This window comes from Staurois parvus, unplaced genomic scaffold (genome assembly GCF_062004578.1).
Source record: "Staurois parvus isolate SC_StPar_1 unplaced genomic scaffold, SC_StPar_1.0 ptg000155l, whole genome shotgun sequence".
In the NCBI taxonomy this organism is placed as follows: Eukaryota; Metazoa; Chordata; class Amphibia; order Anura; family Ranidae; genus Staurois; species Staurois parvus.
Genome location: NW_028317951.1, coordinates 12,203,657 through 12,224,415, shown reverse-complemented (window position 1 = coordinate 12,224,415; position 20,759 = coordinate 12,203,657). Strand labels below are relative to the sequence as shown.

The 20,759-nt window shown below is 42.0% G+C and overlaps 1 protein-coding gene across 2 annotated transcripts in view; it reads left to right on the top strand.

The window, feature by feature from the left end:
* The window catches only part of WDR49 (WD repeat domain 49), a 198,530-nt gene that overhangs the window by 40,842 nt on the left and 136,929 nt on the right, over nucleotides 1-20,759 (top strand). For both annotated transcript variants that reach the window (XM_089675462.1, XM_089675463.1), the window contains 2 exons: nucleotides 3,656-3,804; nucleotides 7,937-8,170. In XM_089675462.1, coding sequence (XP_089531588.1) covers nucleotides 3,656-3,804; nucleotides 7,937-8,170 — 383 coding nt within the window. The remainder of the gene's footprint in view (nucleotides 1-3,655; nucleotides 3,805-7,936; nucleotides 8,171-20,759) is intronic.

Below are 20,759 nucleotides of genomic sequence, written 5' to 3'. Positions count from 1 at the left end.
AATCTACTTACTCTTGACATACTCTAACTCTGCTGGAAGTCTATTCTAATCATCAACTACGCTTTTGGTAAAATAATGCTTTCTAGGATTAGCTTTGAACTTTCCTCTTGCTAGTTTGAAGCCATGTCCGTGTGTTCTGGACCGTGGCTTCATATTGAAAATACTGCTCTTCTGAATTTTATTCACCCCCTTGATGTATTTAAAGCTTTCAATCATGTGTTCACTTTCCCTTCTTGCCTCCAGACTGTATATGTTAAATTCCTGATGTCTTTCTTGAAGCAGTAAGGTGGCTCTGCTGCCGCTAATTGCTTCCACAGCCCCCTGTTCTGGTGCCCCCCACCATGGGCGTGCTCCCGCCATGTAACCGGGCTCTACCTGACCATCTTTGGGCCCGGGGGGAGCCATGGCGTATGCCGGCAGGTGGAGGGTCTGCTCCCCTCCCCTTCTTCACATAACCTGGAAGATGACGTCCATGACATCAGCTCGGGTCACGGCTGTCACTTTCTCAGCTAGAATAGACAGGGAAAGATGTATTGCAATGTGGTTTGCATTGCAATACATCTAGTGGATCACAGAGGAGACATGCAGGGTCTATTAGATACTGCGTGTCTCAATAAAGAGAACCTGTCACCAACAAATCATCACATAGGTGACTTTGTTTTCCCTATGTGATGGAAAAAATAAGTTAAGTAATAAAAACATTTTTTTATGTAAAAAAATAAAGTTACACCCTAGCACAAAACATCCCACCCCCCAAAAAAACTGAGGCCCCCCCAGCTCCACATATATACACATACGAATGTAAACGCACACGTTGGGCACCTATGCGTGAAAACGTTGATTGTGATACACATGTTGCATATCGCCGTGCATGCCAGAGTGAGAGCAATAATTCTAGCACCAGACCTTTTCTATGGCACTAAACTATGACCTATAGGGTCATTTTGAAGCGTTGTCTATAGAAAATATAGGGTACTAAAGTTTGTCGCCATTTCATAGGTACACACAAATTTAAGGTTTGGCATGTTGGGTATCTATTTACCCAACACAACCGCACAACCTCTTCTTTTATATTTTACCAAACTTGGGTAATTTATTACGTTTGGTTGCCCTAAAATTGCATTTAGTGTGATTTTTACAGAAATTTTACGTTTCCTAGACCTTTGCAATAATATTTTGTGACATAAAAAATTGGAACTACCACTTTTTTATTCTCTAGGGTCTCTGCTTTCAGAAAATATATAATGTTTGGGGGTTTTATGTAATCTTCAGGCCTAAAATTATTTTTTAAATGTGTGGAAAAAGTGCAAAAACGACTCTGGCAGGAAAGGGTTAATACCCCTTCTTTTCAGGAGTGATTCCATTACTTGACTATATCCAGTGTTAAACTCACTGGCCTGTAATTGCCAGATTCTACCTTGTTACCCTTCTTGTGGATAAGTACAATATTAGCTGTCCGCCAGTCATGGGGAACCTGTTAGAAGAGATTGATTAAAAAGATCAGTTAATGGTCCAACGACTATACCTCGAAGTTCTCTTAGAACTCTGGGATGAATACCATTGCTTTATTAAGCTTTAACCCTTTCACTGCCAGGTCTGTATGTCAAATGGACCTGACAGCAAGGGGGGGGAGGGGTTTACCCACAATCTAGTGGCTGCACCCACCGAGATTGTGTCTAAAACTGCCTGTCAAGTGAAAGCAGTCGTGTGGCTGCACTGCCGCCTGACTGCTTCTACACACCCCCAGTACTTGCAACTCCCCCCCGCTTCCCCCCCCCCCACCCGCTATGTATTCCAGGCTCCATTTGCCTATCTGTGGTTCTGGGGCTGACTTGGCAGTTACCACCCGGTAGGGAAGAGGGAGGAGAACAGACAGACTTTTGCTCTCTTCCCCTTCTTCCTGTAACTCGGAAAGTGGTGTGTATGACGTGACTTCCCGGTCACCCCTGTAACTTTCATAGCTAGCACAGCTGAGAAGCAATGTATTGTAATGCAATCTGCATTGCAATACATTGAATGGAGCCCAGAGGAGACATGCAGGGTCTTTCAGTTACAAGGGTAAAACTGTAGAACAGTCAAGCATCTTTCACCAAATTGTAGTGTTTTCCTTATTTTGAAGTGTCCGGAAAGCATAGTCAGTTTTAGACAACAGAAGCATGAGTGAGGGGATAATACATCAGGAAGACAGGGAAGGGATCAATGCTTCTCATCCCACTGGTGTGATTTAGCATCATGAATAAGGGAGTGGGGGGCTCTGGTTCCAGTGTCTGCTATGTGTTTTTCCTCCAGAAAGCACTGAATTGGGCTTCTTCCAGTACTGATCACATGTCAAAAATGCCTATGCACTTAATCATGTAATCACTGATAAAGAGAACAATAAGAGATCACACTGAGTGGTCCTTCCCTACAGATCAGATATCAACTTACATTGGATTTCACTCATGCAGCCAGAGCAGTAGTTCTGTTACTCTTTATTTATGGATTTCGACAAGACTGTTAAACGTTTAGTTTTATTTCACATTAGATTATAGGTTTACTTTAAGTACCACAGCTTGACAAATCATTCTGTGGATGAGGCCGAGACTGGCACATATTAACTCTCCTATATCTGTGTTGAGTTTCTAAGTTAAATTGGCTGTGAACTGCTACTACTAAACAAATAATTTGTTGAACAGTGTGTGGTCACTCGCTCCAATACCTGACTGTATTATATAGCAATGTTGTTTTCTTTCTATGAGTAGTAAAGGTCCTTTATTTTACCTTAGAGACATGAGCATACTATACAGTACATTACAAAGAGCTGTGTTCACATAATATTGTAGTCCCAGAGACTATTTCCAGAGAAACAGTTCGGCCACATTTTATTTTCTATTAAAATTCATGGGAATGTTATCGTCCAGTTACAGTACTTTGTGCCAAGTTCATGGTTATAGTAAGACAAATGCCGTGAAAAATGCCTGCAGCGTCTGTGTTGTACCTTAAAGGAGAAATATGGCTTATAACATGTTTTCAAATAAAACAAAAATGTCTGGCACCACTTTTTTATTTACACATTAATGTCTTCCTGTCCACAGTCTATTTATTAAAGATCCCCAGAATGATGACTCATGTTGGGGGAAAATTAATAAATGTGCCCCCAAGCTCAGCTGCCATGGGCAACTGGGGTCTCCACTGATAAACCAATCAGACTGGTTTCTGATCATCTGATAATCAATCAACCATGAGGCTCACAAGTGACTGCCCCTACTAGACACAATGCAGCCAATTACATAACCAGTATGTCTTTGGATTCTGGGAGTAAAGCAGAGGAAATTCAAACATTGAAGACAGCATGCAAACACATGCCATCTCCCAGTAACCAGGCAAGGCATACATAAAATACAGAGAACATTTGATGTGTTTTGATGGTGCTTTTTCTTTACTCTTCTGTCCTGGTAAACAAGACTATGAGCTGGCATAATACCATGAATAGTACCATAGTTATCAGTGACATTATAATCACTAAACCATTTCTTAATATAGAAGAATACATAAACAGTCACAGATATGTACACAAACCAAAATGACTAAATATACATACAGTATTATTGTTTTCAATAAATATTAACAATTTTTATTATTATTAAACTTGTTATGCATTTTTTTTTCCTGCCAGCAACTGCTGGAATTGATAATAAGATTTGTCTGTGGAATCCATATGTCATCTCCAAACCCAATGGGATTCTACAAGGCAATATGGCCAGTGTGATGACCGTCAAATTCATCTCCAATCGTAAGCAGCTTCTCAGTTTCTCTAAAGATAAGGTATGTTTATCCTTAGACTAATAAGATTTGGGTGTTGTTTTTTTACTCCTTTAATTACTCTATAGACCCTTAAAGATAATGCCATTGGCATCAGTCCTGAAAGCTTCTTAAATGGGTTGTGTCAAGCTCAAAGCACATTTTTAAAATGTTTTATTGATAAAAGGTTATTTAGATAACCAGAAATTAGTGCAATATGTTATAAGGTGTTGTAGTGTTTCAGCTGGCGACCCCCTTGTAATGTGATTACGCTTATTTTTAATTATTTTTTTGATATATTGGGGTTGATTTACTAAAGCTGGAGAGTGCAAAATGTGGTGCAGTTCTGCATAGAAACCAGTCAGCTTCTAGATTTTATTTGCCAAAGTTTAATTGAATAAAGCTGAAGTTAGAAGTTGATTGGCTACCATGCACAGCTGCACCAGAATTTGTACTCTCCAACTTTAGTAAATCATCCCCATTGTTTCTTGACATTTTGATTTTTGTGTTGTTTCATATTCATACACACTATTAATTTTTGGTGACTGCGCTGATTGATTTTTTTTACACTAGTTTCTTTAAATGCCTGAAGCTAATAAGGAGTATATGGGATCTCTGTGTAGCGCCCTGCCCTAGGCTGTAAAAAAATAATTTTTGGCTCTTTTGTACCCAAGTGTGCAGGAATTTATCGTTCAGGTTTGCTCAGGTCTCCCTAAACTAGGGGGTTGATTGCTCCTGCCTGCCTGGAAAAAGCTTCCAGAAATAGAGTAGGAGGATCAATCTGTGAGCTAGGAATACTTATCTGATCTCAGCCAATCCCTGGGAGGGAGTGGCCCAGAAGGTGTGACTGGATAGGAGATAAAGGTTTGGGAGGATCTGTTCAGATCTGTCTTCTCTTGGTTCTTCTGCCACTGGGAGGCAGCCTGTATTATTGAAGATCTGTTGCTGTTAGGCCTCAGCATTTGCTTGACTGAGGGCGGGAAGAAGCCTGGATTAAAGAGAATTTGCTGGAGAACACTACTTTAGGAACCTGGACTGAAGAAGGACCCCTTTCACTGAAAAGTGCCAAAGGAAAGGTTGTTGGGGATTTGTCTCTGGACATTGTGAGTAGGGTCTATTGCCTAGAGCTTCCATTGTGCTTTGGCTCTGAAGGTTAGATGCCAAAAGTTGTTACTAGGACTGTGACTGCTTTACAGAGTCACAGTCTGGCTGGCTGTCCCCTCCACCTTCAGTAACACTTAGGGCTGCTACTGAAGGACTATATACTGATGAATCTGTCCTCTATGCCCATGTGTGTTTTGGAGTATCCTGCACCCTCAACGCTCTACCTGTGTTCAAATATTGCAATTAATCTTCAAAAAGACACCTCTATACTGAGCTTGAGATTTGTTGGTGTGCTTGGCCTGGCAACCTGAAGACCTACGTTATTTTCCAGCAGCCCCTTCAGGGGTAAGCACTACATCTGGATAAACAGAAACTATAGGCAGCCTTTTTCCTTAGAATATCATGCAGATTGCTGAAATACTGAGACTGAGATCTAAACACAGAATGAACAGCATACATGTAGTCTGACCTAAAAGTAGCTCATTTATGTTCTCCGTGCGACTTCCATCCACAGACAGCAAAGCCATCTGCAGCTTTTCCCTCCTCTCTTAGTCGTTTTGTAATGGGGTTTTTTTTCCTGCTAGCACAACATGCAGGATGTCAAACCAATCACTGTCACATAAGTCTAGAGAGATACATTAATGGAATAAAATCAGTCACTAATGACTGATATACAAATCTTTTCTGATAATGGTAGCAGTCTCCTTAGAGTGTTTTTATAATTTGCTAGCACAGACATTTTAAGGAGGAAGAGCTTTTCTTGTTGTCTTTGACCATTAATCATAATTCTTCTTTTATTTTCCCATATTACACTAGATGCATGAAAAAGGATCTTATTTTTCCTTTGGTCAGCAAGAAAAGCTTTTTTTAATATATATATGTATATATATATATATATATATATATATATATATATATATATATATATATATATATATATATATATATTAAATGGTCATGTGTGTGGACAGGCTGTGAGACAATTGTGTAGAGTAAACATACAATCGTTCACTCATCATTCCCTGTGTATGAGGAGAGGGGGGACTCTGCAGAGAAGTGAAGAATTCATACAAGAGGTCCTTAGGCCACACAGAGAGAGTGCCGGCCTGTGCTGCGCTCAGGTGCCCCTAGGTGGCCGTATGCCTTAGGCGACTGCCTAGTTTGCCTAGTGGAAGTGACGGCCCTGCCTCAAGCCCCTTCTTCATATATAGAAGTGTACAGCACAGAAGAACAGTGGTTCACAAAATTAGGGCTCACATGTAAGTAATATTTGCATGCCATGGTCACCTTAAGCTAAATTCTTTTAATATATTACTATCATATCTAAACATGTGTTAGACAAAGGTGGTAAACGTATGTTAATCCTCTTTCTACAAACTAAATACAGTATGTTATCCCATAATCACATTACACCTGCTATGCTTAATTAAAGATTCACCCACAAAAAATTGTTACTCTGAACTTTTCAATAAAACTTAACTGAACTTTTTCATGATTCCTTAGCCCTAAGCAAATTGTTGGTGTGAGGTCATCCTGTATATGACTCATATTACTGCAGAATGCCAAAGCCAACCTTGACAATTTTTCAGATACTGTCAAAACTTTGTACTAATTCAACACAACATAATTTACAAAATGTAAACATTTATGCTTCCTGTCAGTGAAAAAATGTATTCTCAGAAACTGGTTATAGCCCCTCAGGTTTACTATTAGTGATTATAAAATAGAAACAGCTGCACCTAATTAAAGTGGTAAGTATATTCAAAAAAGCTGCCAGCAGCTACCAAAAAAAGTGTACACCTACAAAACACCCCAAGATCAGATTAAAAGTGTAAATGGTAGATGGCCAAAAAAACTGACAAGGGTTATAACCCCGCTAACTCTATCCAAAATGAAAAACAAGCTCTGCTTTTAGTCCTACTTTAAAAGAGAAAAAGGGCCAAAACTCTTTTGATCACAGGAGTGCACTTCTTTCTACACTCCTGTGACCTATTTTCAGCTGGCAGCCGGCTAAAGCCTGCTGTTGGCTGAAGTCACTGAGCCAGCCCAGGCTCTGGAAAGATCCCAACTTTAAATTCGGGATCCACTTTGATTCCCGACTGGCAGCCGGCTCAGTCTCTCAGCAAGTCACCAAGAGCCTGAGCCAGCTCCTCCAGCACCCTTCACAGTCCAGTGAACGGTGGAGGTGCAGAGCAGAAAGCTGGTGACAGACAGTCATTGGCTTTCACTCAGTGATCAGTGGTCTTTGAAGGCTCAATTCTCAGTCTTAGACGTGGCAGGGGATAGATGCAACATCCACTTAGGTGACTATAAATACTTTTTTTTTTATTCCTAAACTTCTCTTTTAACATTTCAAATCCACCAAAACTGAGAATCTTTAACACTTGACCCCCATTCCTTCAGAAACCCATGCCAGGTTCTCAGTTTTATTCTTCACTTATAGTCTTCCAAAACACAACATGGTACAACACAAGTTAAAAGTACCAGTACCCAACCCATGCCCCCAATGATTTTCCACTAATTCTATAATGCTCCCACTGTATCCTGTTTTCAGAAATCTACTGCATACCTCTACACTATTGCCAACATGACCCATTTCCCAAATGTTTCATATACAAAGCACAGGTAGTTGCCAATGTTTTGTTTTATTTAGTTTATATACTGTATATAAAAATATAATTTTTATTATCCCTTTCTTTCTTTCTTTCTTTCTTTCTCTATTGCTTAGATGTTTATTTCCATCATTTGTAAATTGGTAATTCCTTTCTCTTTTTTAATTTAGCCTGTCAAAAAAACAATGCAAAAACTACAGACACATCAATGTCGTACTGTCATTTCTTTTACTATTCTTCAGTATGATAACTGTTTCAATAAACATAGATTTAAAAAAACTTTCATGTCACAATTTGATTCTTGTTTTATTGCTCTAGATTGTCATTGGGTATAAATGAATACTGTTATTTCTGCAACACAGTTACTGTAGGGGATACATAGATACTGTAATAGCCTTAAAAATACAATATTACAAGCTGTATTGTGAATCCTTTTGCAGGTGTTGAGGGTATGGGATGTTCATCATCAAGTGTGCATACAACGTTTAGCTGGGATCTTCCCAAAAACTCTGGAATTTCAATTAACCTTCTATTTCTACGAGCTCCACGGACGCCTCTTTCTGTCATTCAACAATCAGTTGGCAGTTCTAGAAATGAAGAGTGAGGCTAGCAAAAGCGTGGCGAGCCACGAGAAACCAGTAACGTGTGTGCTGTACAACTCGACTTTTAAACAGGTAAATTTTAAATGCAAGTCACAGATCTGTGTGTAGTCAGGTGTGTGTGTCATGGAAGAGGAATGTAATGAGCGCAGATGCTGAATAATACAGACAGAATCAGTTATAGAAATCGCTTAGATCAATAGCATATCACTGGTTTAGTTGGTGGAACCTGACTCTATGGCACAGTCATCATTATTACCCACTGTGCTACTGATTGGTATCATCAAGCTCATTATATCCACAAATCTTAGTGTGCTATTGCTTCAGACAGTTAAATGCTAGTACATTCTTGCACAGAGAAGGCTGCAAAAAATTGTACCTCTGTGAAGCTGAATTTTACAGTAACAATAAATTATTAAAATGATTATAGATGCAATGAACACCTGCATTTGGCCCTTATATCACCTTCTTCTAATCCCATGCACAGCGAGGGAGAGGGACTGCCAATACCAAACAAGACTGTGCCGTGATGCACAATGCTGTCAAACACTGCGAGCATCAGGGCCGGATCTAGCCAGTATGATATGGAGGTGCAGTAAAAAATGTCAGGGGGGCAAAGGATATGAGGTCAGCCGGGCAGTGTATGAAAAACAGGAATCGATAGCGGAGTGTACTGAGGATCAGCAGGGCAGAGGACAGGGGTTAGTAGAGCAAAGGGCAGGAATCAGCAGTTTGCAGGGCAGTGTACCGATCGACTTCTGTACAACCAGCCTCTAGGAAAATTTCCACACGATTAGCACCGCCAGTTATAGCTGGCAGCACTTATCAGAGCTAAGTGATAAGTCTCTCTGCTGTCAGAACACAATACCTCAGCTGGATTTCTGCATCCACGTCAAATGTGTAGATGTGGGAATCTAGTTTTTGTTTTGTTTTTTGTTTTTATGGACAAGAGAAGAGTGCCTGTTTAATACAAACTGTCTATAAATTTATGGATGGTTGGCAACACAGGTCTGGGGGTGTACACATGCTGCCACTATGATGTTTTACTTTGTGGCTGTGGCAGGAATTATATACTCTGTTGCATTTTGTGGGCGCAGTGCCTGCTGAACATGACCCACCTCTGCAAGCACCCCACAACGGTGTGTAATGTATGCGGTTCCAGTGCATTAGTGTGGGGTTCTAGGGGTTAAAGCAGGTGGTGAGGAGGTGAAACAACACCTCCTCACTGCCTGCCAAATGCTCTCTAAAGAGTGATCTGAATGCAGAATGCTCTTCAGAGACCAATGCTCATGTAAACAGGCTCCTAAAGCCATGCTGTGGATGGGCAGAAAGGTGATAAAACAGAAGCATCACAAACGTGTGAGTGAAAACCCCAGCAGTTTAGCCAACTAGCAGATTGCCAGCTATACCCAACAGTACTAAAGTTGTCCCTGATTGCTAACTGGACATGAGGGGGGAGGGGGAGAAAGGGAAGGAGTTGGGGAGAGTTCAGCATTGGGCAGAGTTCAGCTCACTCACCCCACACTGGTCTGGTGGCTCAGGCAGTCTTCAATATTGCAGCCACCACATAATTGCCGGCTGTAGTGCTTCAAGTTTCCCACCCACACATCTTCTCAAGTACAGCCCTGGTTGGGAATTGCAGTGTGGGAGGGGCAGACATGAGGAGAGGGTGGGGCAGACATGAGGAGAGGGCAGGGCAGACATGAGGAGAGGGGCGGGGCAGACACGAGGAGAGGGGTGGGAGGAGGAGGAGGAGGTGCACATTGATCTCTCCTCTCCTGTCCATGCAGGGAAGGGGAGGTTGAGTGTGCTGGCTGAGGTCTGTCACAGACACTAGACTTGATAGATGCAGCCAGCCACTGCACACAGCTTCAACTGATGAACATCATCCACAGGTTGCCTGGGTGGGCACAACTGATATCGGCGGGGTCATAGGCCACCCCAGCACCTCACTAGATCCGGCCATGGTGAGCATGCCTACAAGAGGAGAAAGCTGAGTTATGACTCATAGGAGCACTGCTGTTCCTTCAATGTCAAATCAGCAGCCTGGGGATGCCCTCTAGACCAAGTGACAGTCTAGGACTGCCACAGAGGTCCACCATTTGGCTGTGCCATCTGGTAAGGATGCCTGGATTACAAGAACAGCTGAACTAAACTGGAATTCTTTTGACACATGTAACAGTTCACATACTGTTTGAGTATTTGGATTGTATTTGTTTCATGCATGCCTTAGAGAAGAATTAAACCATGCAAAAATGTATTATGTTGCGCATTTTCAATCCTAAACCACTTGCCTACCAAAGCAATTTTTTATTTCTTTGCGCACATGTTAAAGAAGCTTTCAGGTTGCTTCAGGGGTGCCTTGGCAAAATGCCTAAAAATTGCCTAAAAACGATATACAAGCCAACAGGTGGATCAAGCCTGCCTTTTAGTTACACAAAGCCAGAGGTATTCATTGTGCACCATTACAACTTTCTAGCCACTGATGACGTAAAAAAACAATGTCTGCAGTTGATAAGAAGGACATAGGGCACCTGCACAGCATCCTTACTTGCCCCTCCCCTGCGCCTCTCTGTCAGGGCTGAGATCACATTAGCTGAATGATAGAGAGAGAAACTGAGGGAGAAGAGAAACAATGGAATACTGGTCAGTACCAGTGTGCAAAGGTGTATTTGCTTTAGAAGAACAAATCACCTCTAACATTTGGTGTCTACATGTACATCTGTTTCTACGTTCTGTAAAACTATTAATTTAGTTTTTTTACATTTTGTAATGGGTGCCTTGAGATTGTGCAGAATTTTAAAGGGTGCATTGACTGAAAATAGTTTGAGAAACACTTTGTTAAAGTAATATTAAAGGTTAAATAACAAAATAAATAAGCATGTCATACTTACATGCTCTGTGCAATGGTTTTGCACAGCACAGCTCTGAACCGCTTCTTCTAGAGTCCCCCGCTGGAGCTCCTGGCTCCTTCCCCTTGATCAGTGCCCCCAAAAGCAAGCCAATTGCTATGGAGGCACTGGTGCATGCTCCCTCCCAAGCCCTGCTCTATGAATCTGTAAGACACATAGAGGCACAGTTCAGCCCTGCCCATTGCTCTCTCCTCATTGGCACACTGGCTGTGATTGACAGCAATTGGAGTCAATGGCTCACGCTGCTGTGTCTCAGCCAATGAGGAGAGAGAGACCTAGGACAGCCAAGGCTCCTGTGCACATCGCACAAGAGGTGGCTAAGGTGAGTATTAGGAGGGGCTGTGGGGGAGGCAGCACACATAAGGTTTTTTTAACTTCATGTATAGAATGTATGAAGGTAAAAACCTTCAGGATTTACAACTACTTTGAAATCTGCATTTCTTTCTAGAAATTATTGTACCCTCCCCCAAAAGTATAGAGACCCTGGAAAATAAAATGGTGGTAGGTGCAATTTTTTTATGTTGCACAATATCTGTGCAGTTATTTATTAAACACAGATTTTTAGGGAAAAAATTCACTAGGAAAAAAATTCAGTAAAATGGATTTTAGGAAAAAATACACTAAAATGAACACAATAGCATACATACAGTGGGGATCGAAAGTTTGGGCACCCCAGCTAAAAATTTGTATTAATGTGCATAAAGAAGCCAAGGGAAGATGGAAAAATCTCCAAAAGGCATCAAATTACAGATTAGACATTCTTATAATATGTCAACAAAAGTTAGATTTTATTTCCATCATTTACACTTTCAAAATAACAGAAAACAAAAAAATGGCGTCTGCAAAAGTTTGGGCACCCTGCAGAATTTATAGCATGCACTGCCCCCTTTGCAAAGCTGAGACCTGCCAGTGTCATGGATTGTTCTCAATCATCGTCTGGGAAGACCAGGTGATGTCAATCTCAAAGGTTTTAAATGCCCAGACTCATCTGACCTTGCCCCAACAATCAGCACCATGGGTTCTTCTAAGCAGTTGTCTAGAAAACTGAAACTGAAAATAGTTGACGCTCACAAAACTGGAGAAGGCTATAAGAAGATAGCAAAGCGTTTTCAGATGTCAATATCCTCTGTTGGGAATGTAATTAAGAAATGGCAGTCATCAGGAACAGTGGAAGTTAGAGCAAGATCTGGAAGACCAAGAAAAATATCAGACAGAACAGCTCGCAGGATTGTGAGAAAAACAATTCAAAACCCACGTTTGACTGCAAGATCCCTCCAGAAAGATCTGGCAGACACTGGAGTTGTGGTACACTATTCCACTATAAAGAGATACTTGTACAAATATGGTCTTCATGGAAGAGTCATCAGAAGAAAACCTCTTCTACGTCCTCACCACAAAAATCATCATTTGAACTTTGCAAATGAACATATAGACAAGCCTGATGCATTTTGGAAACAGGTTCTGTGGACCGATGAGGTTAAAATTGAACTTTTTGGCCGGAATGAGCAAAGGTACGTTTGGAGAAGAAGGGGCACAGAATTTAATGAAAAGAACCTCTGTCCAACTGTTAAGCATGGGGTTGGATCAATCATGCTTTGGGGTTGTGTTGCAGCCAGTGGCACAGGGAACATCTCACGAGTAGAAGGAAAAATGGATTCAATAAAATTTCAGCAAATTTTGGATGGTAACTTGATGCCATCTGTGAAAAAGCTGAAGTTAAAGAGAGGATGGTTTCTACAAATGGATAATGATCCTAAACACACCTCAAAATCCATGGGGGATTACATCAAGAGGTGTAAACTGAAGGTTTTGCCATGGCCTTCACAATCTCCTGACCTCAACATAATTGAAAATCTATGGATAGACCTTAAAAGAGCAGTGCGTGACAGACAGCCCAGAAATCTCAAAGAACTGGAAGACTTTTGTAAGGAAGAATGGGCAAAGATACCTCAAACAAGAATTGAAAGACTCTTGGCTGGCTACAAAAAGCATTTACAAGCTGTGATACTTCCCAAAAGGGGGCAGTACAAGATATTAACTCTGCAGGGTGCCCAAACTTTTGCAGACGCCATTTTTTTGTTTTCTGTTATTTTGAAAGTGTAAATGATGGAAATAAAATCTAACTTTTGTTGACATGTTATAAGAATGTCTAATCTGTAATTTGATGCCTTTTGGAGATTTTTCCATCTTTCCTTGGCTTCTTTATGCACATTAATACAAATTTTTAGCTGGGGTGCCCAAACTTTCGATCCCCACTGTATTTTTTTTAGTAAAATCTAAGATTGGATGGTGTTAAGTAAATAGATACCAAACATGTCATGCCTTAAAATTGCACACGCCTGTGGAATTGTAAAAAACTATGGTACCAAAAATTCTCCATAGACAATGCTTTAAAAGCCTTCACAGGTCATCAGTTTAGTGTTAACCATGAACTTGTCCCTAGAACCATTGCTCTCACTCCAACATTCACAACAATACCTCACCAGTGTGACACAGTTGATGTTTACATACACATGCACGCCCTACACGCTTTTTATATGGTGTTTGCAGGGGTGACAAGGGTGCTTTCATTTTTTTATTATTATTTTTAATTTATTTTTTATATATATATATATATATATATAACACGTTTTATTTATTTATTTATTATTTTCCTTCATTGCTATCACAAGGAGGCTGACAAGGAGGCTGTGATAGCATGGGCAGCTGACAGGTACTTTTTATGGAGATGGCCAAATAGTAAATTAAGGTGTTACCATAGGGCGGTACTATGGGAACCAAGGAAATTCAATATGGGCCGTGTCCTTAAGTCAGTAGATTTCAGGAAAGCATATAGTATGGACTTTATAGGCATGTAACCTCACAACCAATATTTGTAAAAATACAATCTTTATTACAATTTTAATGGTTAAAACCAAAGAAAAAGCTGTAAACAATTATGCATAACAGTAAATGGCTCAACATTACAAATCACAATGGCACCAGGTCATAATGAAGTCAAAAGATTGCATTGGAAAGGGTTACCCCCATATATATAATACATTGGATTGTATATGCCACATGGGCTACCAGTTTAAAATGGATGATTAATCCAGTTGGGGACTAACAGAGGATTATTTGCTCAACATGTTTCGTGACAATAAGTTGCTTCCACGAGAGCTAGTCGGATGCATCTGGTGAAAGAGCAAATAAGCATACAAATTTAATCATTGAAACATACAGGCTGTTAGCCAGTAGTGACCAGGATATGAGAAGTGATATTACCTACAATTGTATAAATCCCGATTACAATCGAATAAAAGTAACAACAGATGGGAGACATTGGAACTGCCAGGCTTAAATACATGGATACGAAGGCTATCAGGAGGCACACAATGTCTAAGTTATATTCAGCGTGAACCAGAGCCTATCATAACAGGGAAAAAAACAGTTGCTGTAATTGCTTGAGCTGGAGTTCAGCTTTCATTTGTTAGTCAAATTCACCTAAATCTGCTAGTCTAATGCTGGGTACACACGGGAAGATTTTTTTCGTTCAACCCAGCGGGCTGAACAAAAAAAACGTACAGATTGCTGTACTATCAGATCTGATATGATCTCCTCACTGAGCTATTGTTTTCTGACAGGGGAACTCCCCACCCTGTCAAAACACAGTGATCAATGCTCAAAGCCAGTGGCTATGAGCGCTGACTGAATGCTGGTATTCCACCATGCTCATTCGACAGTAGCCAGTCATGAGACCAGCTTCTGTTGGATGAGAAGCTGTACACATGGGCCGCAAGTCATTCCGTTCTTGCCAAGCTGACCATTTTTGGGCAATTATCGCCCCGTGTGTACCCAGCTCAACACTATCCTCTCACCAGATTGACAATACTGCTGTCCAAAGGTGTCTCTGTCACCCGGAGTGGAGACACACTATAAGAGGAAGTGTGTTACTGGCCTGATCACCAGGTGAAAATAAAGGGACAAGAACCTTAAAAAGGAAAGCTAATAAAGCCATCACATCTAATAATTTGTAAACTGCAGTATTTTAAGTTTTTTTTTTTGGGGGGGGGGGATGGGTTAGATACACAGATGCACTAGTTTTTAGGTTTAATTCTGCTTTAAGACCAGCTAAAAACAAGTGATCAATATAACTAAAAGGAAATTCTTATGTTGGTTTTTTTTTGGTAAGTATTCATTTTATGTTTTTATTGTAACATAATTATATAATTAGCATGCTTCCTAAGTGGACATTGTGAGACTACAATACAAACAGAATACAAACAGGATAATCCACTGTTAAAACCCATACAGCTGAGCTAAAAGCCTTTCTCAGGTGACGTCCCACTGCTTTTAATGATCATCTACAGTGTAAAACTAGCTATATAATTTCACTAAGATTGAAGGAGACGGGATTGTCTATTGTGCCAGGTGTACTATACTTAAACACAGCTTGCATGCGAAATAGACATGTGTGGCTTGTGTTTATCTTGAAAGCACATCTAAAACCCTAAAAGGACATTCAGTTTCCCAAGCACTACGTATTGTATTGCAAACAATTTCAATCTGTGTACGTATTTTTCATCCTTTTTTGCATCTTATTGCTGTGATTTGAATTGATGTGCTGTGATTTCCTCCAGCCTTTTCCAACCACTTCCCCTCTACATGCACTCATTCCAGCATCAGCAGCACTTCAATGGACCAGATCTGCACAATGCGGGGTTGATTTACTAAAATTGGAGAGTGCAAAATCTGGTGCAGCTCTGCACAGAAACCAATCAGCTTCCAAGTTTTATTGCCAAAGCTTAATTGAACAAACTGAAGTTAGAAGCTGATTGGTTACCGTGTACAGCTGCACCAGATTTAGCACTCTCCAGTTTTAGTAAATCAACCCGTGTGTCTGCATGGTTGCTTATGGTCTCCACCAGGAAAGCATATGACAAGTTGACAAAGCAGGGGCACAACTGTCATACTTTTGATAGAAGGTGCCTGAATAAGCTCTTTTATGGCAGGATCGCCTGGTACTTTTTTAGTGAATTCTGCAGTACCTTTGTCACCCAGGAGGCAGAAGACTGCTTTCTCCCCTTTCCTATGTGCTAACATAGCCATGTATGACCTTGATTTGTTCGGTATGATATTCCCTAGTCAAATATATACCTAATAGTAATGTGTCCTGTTCTTGTTGAATTCTATGAATTGTATGTGGAATTGTTATATGCGGAATAGACGTTTTATGGCATGCTCTGCATTCCTAGAGCCTTAATGGCCTTACAGGTCATGTGTGACTGCTTGACTGAGTTATTATTGTTTTATGAAAGGGCAGAAGAAAGTGTTTTTCAAGGTTAGTGGAAACAGACATCCTGCCAAGACTTTAGCTGTTTACAGCCTGGCCAGCTCTGTGTTTTAATTAAGATAAGAGGTTCTTTTGAAGTTATAGCTACAAATTCCAGTTTTTGGGAGGGAGGAGGGGAGGAAGATCATTGCTCATGAAAAACAAAAATGGCTGTCACATATAGGTTCCATGTCTCTATTGCACACAATAGTTACACCTCCCCCCTCAGGTGGTTGTAGAGGAGGGAACTGCAATCTCCCTTGTGACACAACCAATTCCTGCTGCCTTTTTGGCTTGTAGGGACACAGGTCCATTTTGCCCAGACGTTTAGCTTTGTGGGATGTGGTACAACTGCATTGCTGGAGAATCAGGTTCCTTCTGAGAAGGGTGCTGTTCTCCCTAGCAACACTGTTATGCCAACAAAGTGGGTTATGAGGGGTGAGTACCAGTCTGCTATAACCACCTGGATATCATGGCAGCTTCTGTGGTGCCTACCTGATCACAAGACCCTTCTGTTCAGGGGTGTCATATGCTAACTTACTGAGATGTAGCTTCCTGTATAGGTAGAGGATGAGATGTCCCTCTCTGGTCTCATTCCTCAAGCCCAGAACTACACCTGACTCAAAGGTAGTGGCACCTGTGTGCGCCAGAACCAGATAGGTGAATTTCGGGGCTCACTTCACAGGTGTGTTGACAGGTACCTTCGCCCAGGTTGAACAATCCTCTTTACATGCTGGCATCAATGACGCCATTTTCATCTGTTTTGCATTTGTTTGGTCAGTCACAGGTTCAGTTGAGCCATGATAGTTGCACCCAGGTGTCCTACTATAGCCAGCTGTACCCAAGAATGACGTAACCTGCTTTTTGGCCTGGGGAGTAGGCCAGGCCATGATCACCTTAGCCTCCCCAGTTCCAGACCTCTTGAGGTCTCTTCCTATCTGTGGTTCCCAGTGCTGAACCTCTGACCGCGGCATTCCCTCTGTCCCTTTGCCCACTGCCCATGACATGAGTTGTGCTGGTTGGTTGTGTAGGGTTATATTTAAGCCAGAAATAATTCTGTGTGACTTCCTCCCTGGCTTTAGGTTTTTCCCATAGACCCTGACGGGCCATATCAGATGGCACTCTCAATACATGTCTCCTAAGCTGACTGGACACAATGAGCAGCTGGTTAACTCTTCCAGTCCACAAGCCCCCTGCCTGTAGACTATTCAATCCTAGCTCCTCACTGTCCCAATCAAGCTGTTGTTTATCTTTCTCAGCAGGGAAGCTCACAGCTAGCCTGCTGAGGGCTTCAACACTTTGGTCACTCCCCACTGCTGGGACTACAAGTACCACCCAGCTGTCTACTTCCATAAAAAGACAACTGCTGGCGGGTTATCGAGGCAGAATCCTCTGGGCTGGAGCAAGGAAACGGCCTATCCAAACCATCCCTTTGCTCAGCACCCAGAGACTGTACCTCTGCCCACTTCATAGCACTGTGGTTGACCCCCAACAATTAAAAAACATCATCATTACATTCAGTAATTACATTGTTAGCATCAACTACACATGCGTTTGATACCTGCACATGCAAAGGGGTCTCCTCTCCTTCCCTAAGAGATGGAGAACTCTGTACTTCGACACTCTCCTCACCCTCCCTCTGTCCATCCACAGGTGGCCCAGATATTGACCCAACATTTGAACACAGTACCTTGGTATGTCCACAGAGTTCCGTGGGGGCATGCAGGGTGTTTTTAGCAGGTGCATAATTGGAAACAAGAGTACCTAAATCGGCACCCAACAGAACGGGTGTTTCATCCAAGACTCCTACCTCTCTCATCCCACTTCCGGCACCCCAATCAGTGAACACGTTAACACGCGGTACATGTGTTTGGGTCCCCCCAACTCCAGTGAGGGTAAAAAACTTTCCTGGGATGATGCCCTTTCTTTCAATCACCTCTGGTCTGATCAATGTGACTTCCGCCCCTGTGTCACAAAAACCAGTTACGGTCCGGTTGCCCACAGTGACCTGCGGTTGAACAGCCCTGCTTAGGGCACTACATCCTGAGATATCCAAGTTTCCCACAGGTGTAACATCTTCAGGTGTCAATGGAGATTGGTGGGACACCAGGGACTGCAGGTGCTTGGTGCAGGGAAACATGACTCACCAACTTAGGAGGGGTTGCTATAGGTGATTTTCCTCCTTTCCAGCCTTTCAGAGGAGCCTTGCAGTGGTCAGAGACCTGAGTGTTGACATAGGTATCTGCCAGTTCTGCTGCTGGTTTGGCAGATGCTGGTTCTCTCTTCAAAACATTCTGTCTGAAGTCTGCTGGACAGAGGTGCAGCAGCTGATCTTGGATCATGAGATCCTCCAGGGATTCAAAGGAGTTAGCTTTCAGGCCTCTTGTCCACTGCTGGAATGTGGTGCATAAGCGACTTACTGCATCCGTATAAGAGTAATAGTTAGTCTGGCTGAAAAAGCCAAAGTCCATCCAGTTCAACCATTTTGCAATTACCTAAATCGCTTACGGTACACTTCCGGACAATTGCGTCCTTTAGGGCTTCATAATCCTCGTCCTGCTCGCAGGACCACAGTCTATGTGCCAGCCGCCTGAGAGTGATTAACCCTTCAACACTCCCCGAAAGCTTTTCCTCAAAATTATATGTTAGTGCAAATAAAAAAAATATCACGGACAGTACTCAATTGTTTCTGTCGCAAATGCACTAATACGGCTACAATCACCTCAACCATCATGGATAGTGGAAACAGACATCCTGCCAAGGCTAATTAGCTGTTTACAGCCTGGCCAGCTCTGTGTTTTAATCAAGATAAGAGGTTCTCTTGAAGTTTGTTAAAAGTTACAGCCACAAATTCTAGTTTTCGAGAGGGAGGAAGATCATTCCTCATGAAAAACAAAAATGGCTGTCACGTACAGGTTCCATGTTTCTACTGCGCACAATCGTTACAGGCTAGATTAAGGAAGAGGCAGGAGAGGCACCCACCTTGGACACTTTACATAGGGGTTGCAGCAGGGACTTAAGCCTCCCTGCCTCCGCATGGCCCAGCCATGTCATGTGAAACTGCCAGCTCAGTCCTGCATATTACACTAAGAAAGTGAAGCTATCCTAATTAAAACACAAGAACCTTGCTGTCAGTTCAACAACTGCTGGCTCTGTGTCAGGAGCTGATACACTGCTCCTGATAAGCAGAGTGCAGGGGACAGATGGCAAAGTGACAGCAAAGCTCCAATATTTACACTGGGAGAGCTGCTCTCACAGTGTGATCTGCGGTGCTAGGCTCTCAGTGTGACAGCCCAGTACTGCTCTACCTTCATTTCTGAATGAAGACTACTGTGGTAGCAATCAATCCTAAATTAGCTTTTAAAGTGGTTCTAAAGGCTGAAGATTTTTTAACTTCTTGCATAGAATAAAGCTTCAGTGTGCAGCTCCCCCACAGGCTCATCAATACTTACCTGAGCTACATTTTGATCCAGCAATGTGCACTAGAGGAGTGGCTCTCCCAGGACTCTCTCCTCATTGGCTGAGACACAGCATTGGCTCCTGCTGCTGTCAATCACAGCCAGTGAGGAGGGAGTGGGGGTGGGACTGAGCCATGCTCTGTCTGTCCCATAAACGCACAGAGGCAACTTGGGAGTGAGCATGCACAAGTGGCATTTGGCAAAGGATAGGGGCCAAAAGCACCAGAGGAGGACCTGAGAAGAGGAGGCTTGGGGCTGCTCTGTGCACAGCCATTGCACAGAGCAGGTAAGTATTATGTGTTTACTATTTTACAGGGTTAAAAAAAAAGCCTTTAGAACCACTTTAATGTAAACTATAGGCAAAAATAGTCTTTTTAAACAAAAATGTAGCCTTTTTTCATTTCCTTTTTTTTAAAGTCCTTCATAACCTTCTTCTGTTAGCTACTCGTTTTTGCAGGGTTTTTTTTAACTGTTTGTATGTACACTTTTAAATCCTTTTACCCCTCTCCTTTTGTTGCAGTGTGCAACAACATGTTAATGTGCAATGTTCCAATCATTACCAGTTGTTTTGCAATGACTGCCCACTCATATAGAATAGGCTATTAGTGAAGAGCAACAGAAGGAAAACAGGATCTGCAACTGATAACAACATGGCTCCATTGGCATTTTGTACTTGAACACTGGGGTGGCATTGCCTGGCTACTGTACATTCAGATGTACAAGTTTCACCCATCTCAGATGAGACGGGTATGCACTGTGGTAGCTCCACTTTGGCTTCCAGAGGACCTTGTCCTTGCACTGCATTGTTACACAGAGACAATCATGGGCACAGATTGATAGACATTGACAGTCAGACCTATAACTGGATGCATTTTCTGCTGGCAGCACTCATGTTGGAGTGTACACCTAGTCTTCTGAAAGGGAGATGTGACTGTGCAAATGGGACTTGTCAGAAAAGAGGGTGGAGCATGAAATTATGGTGG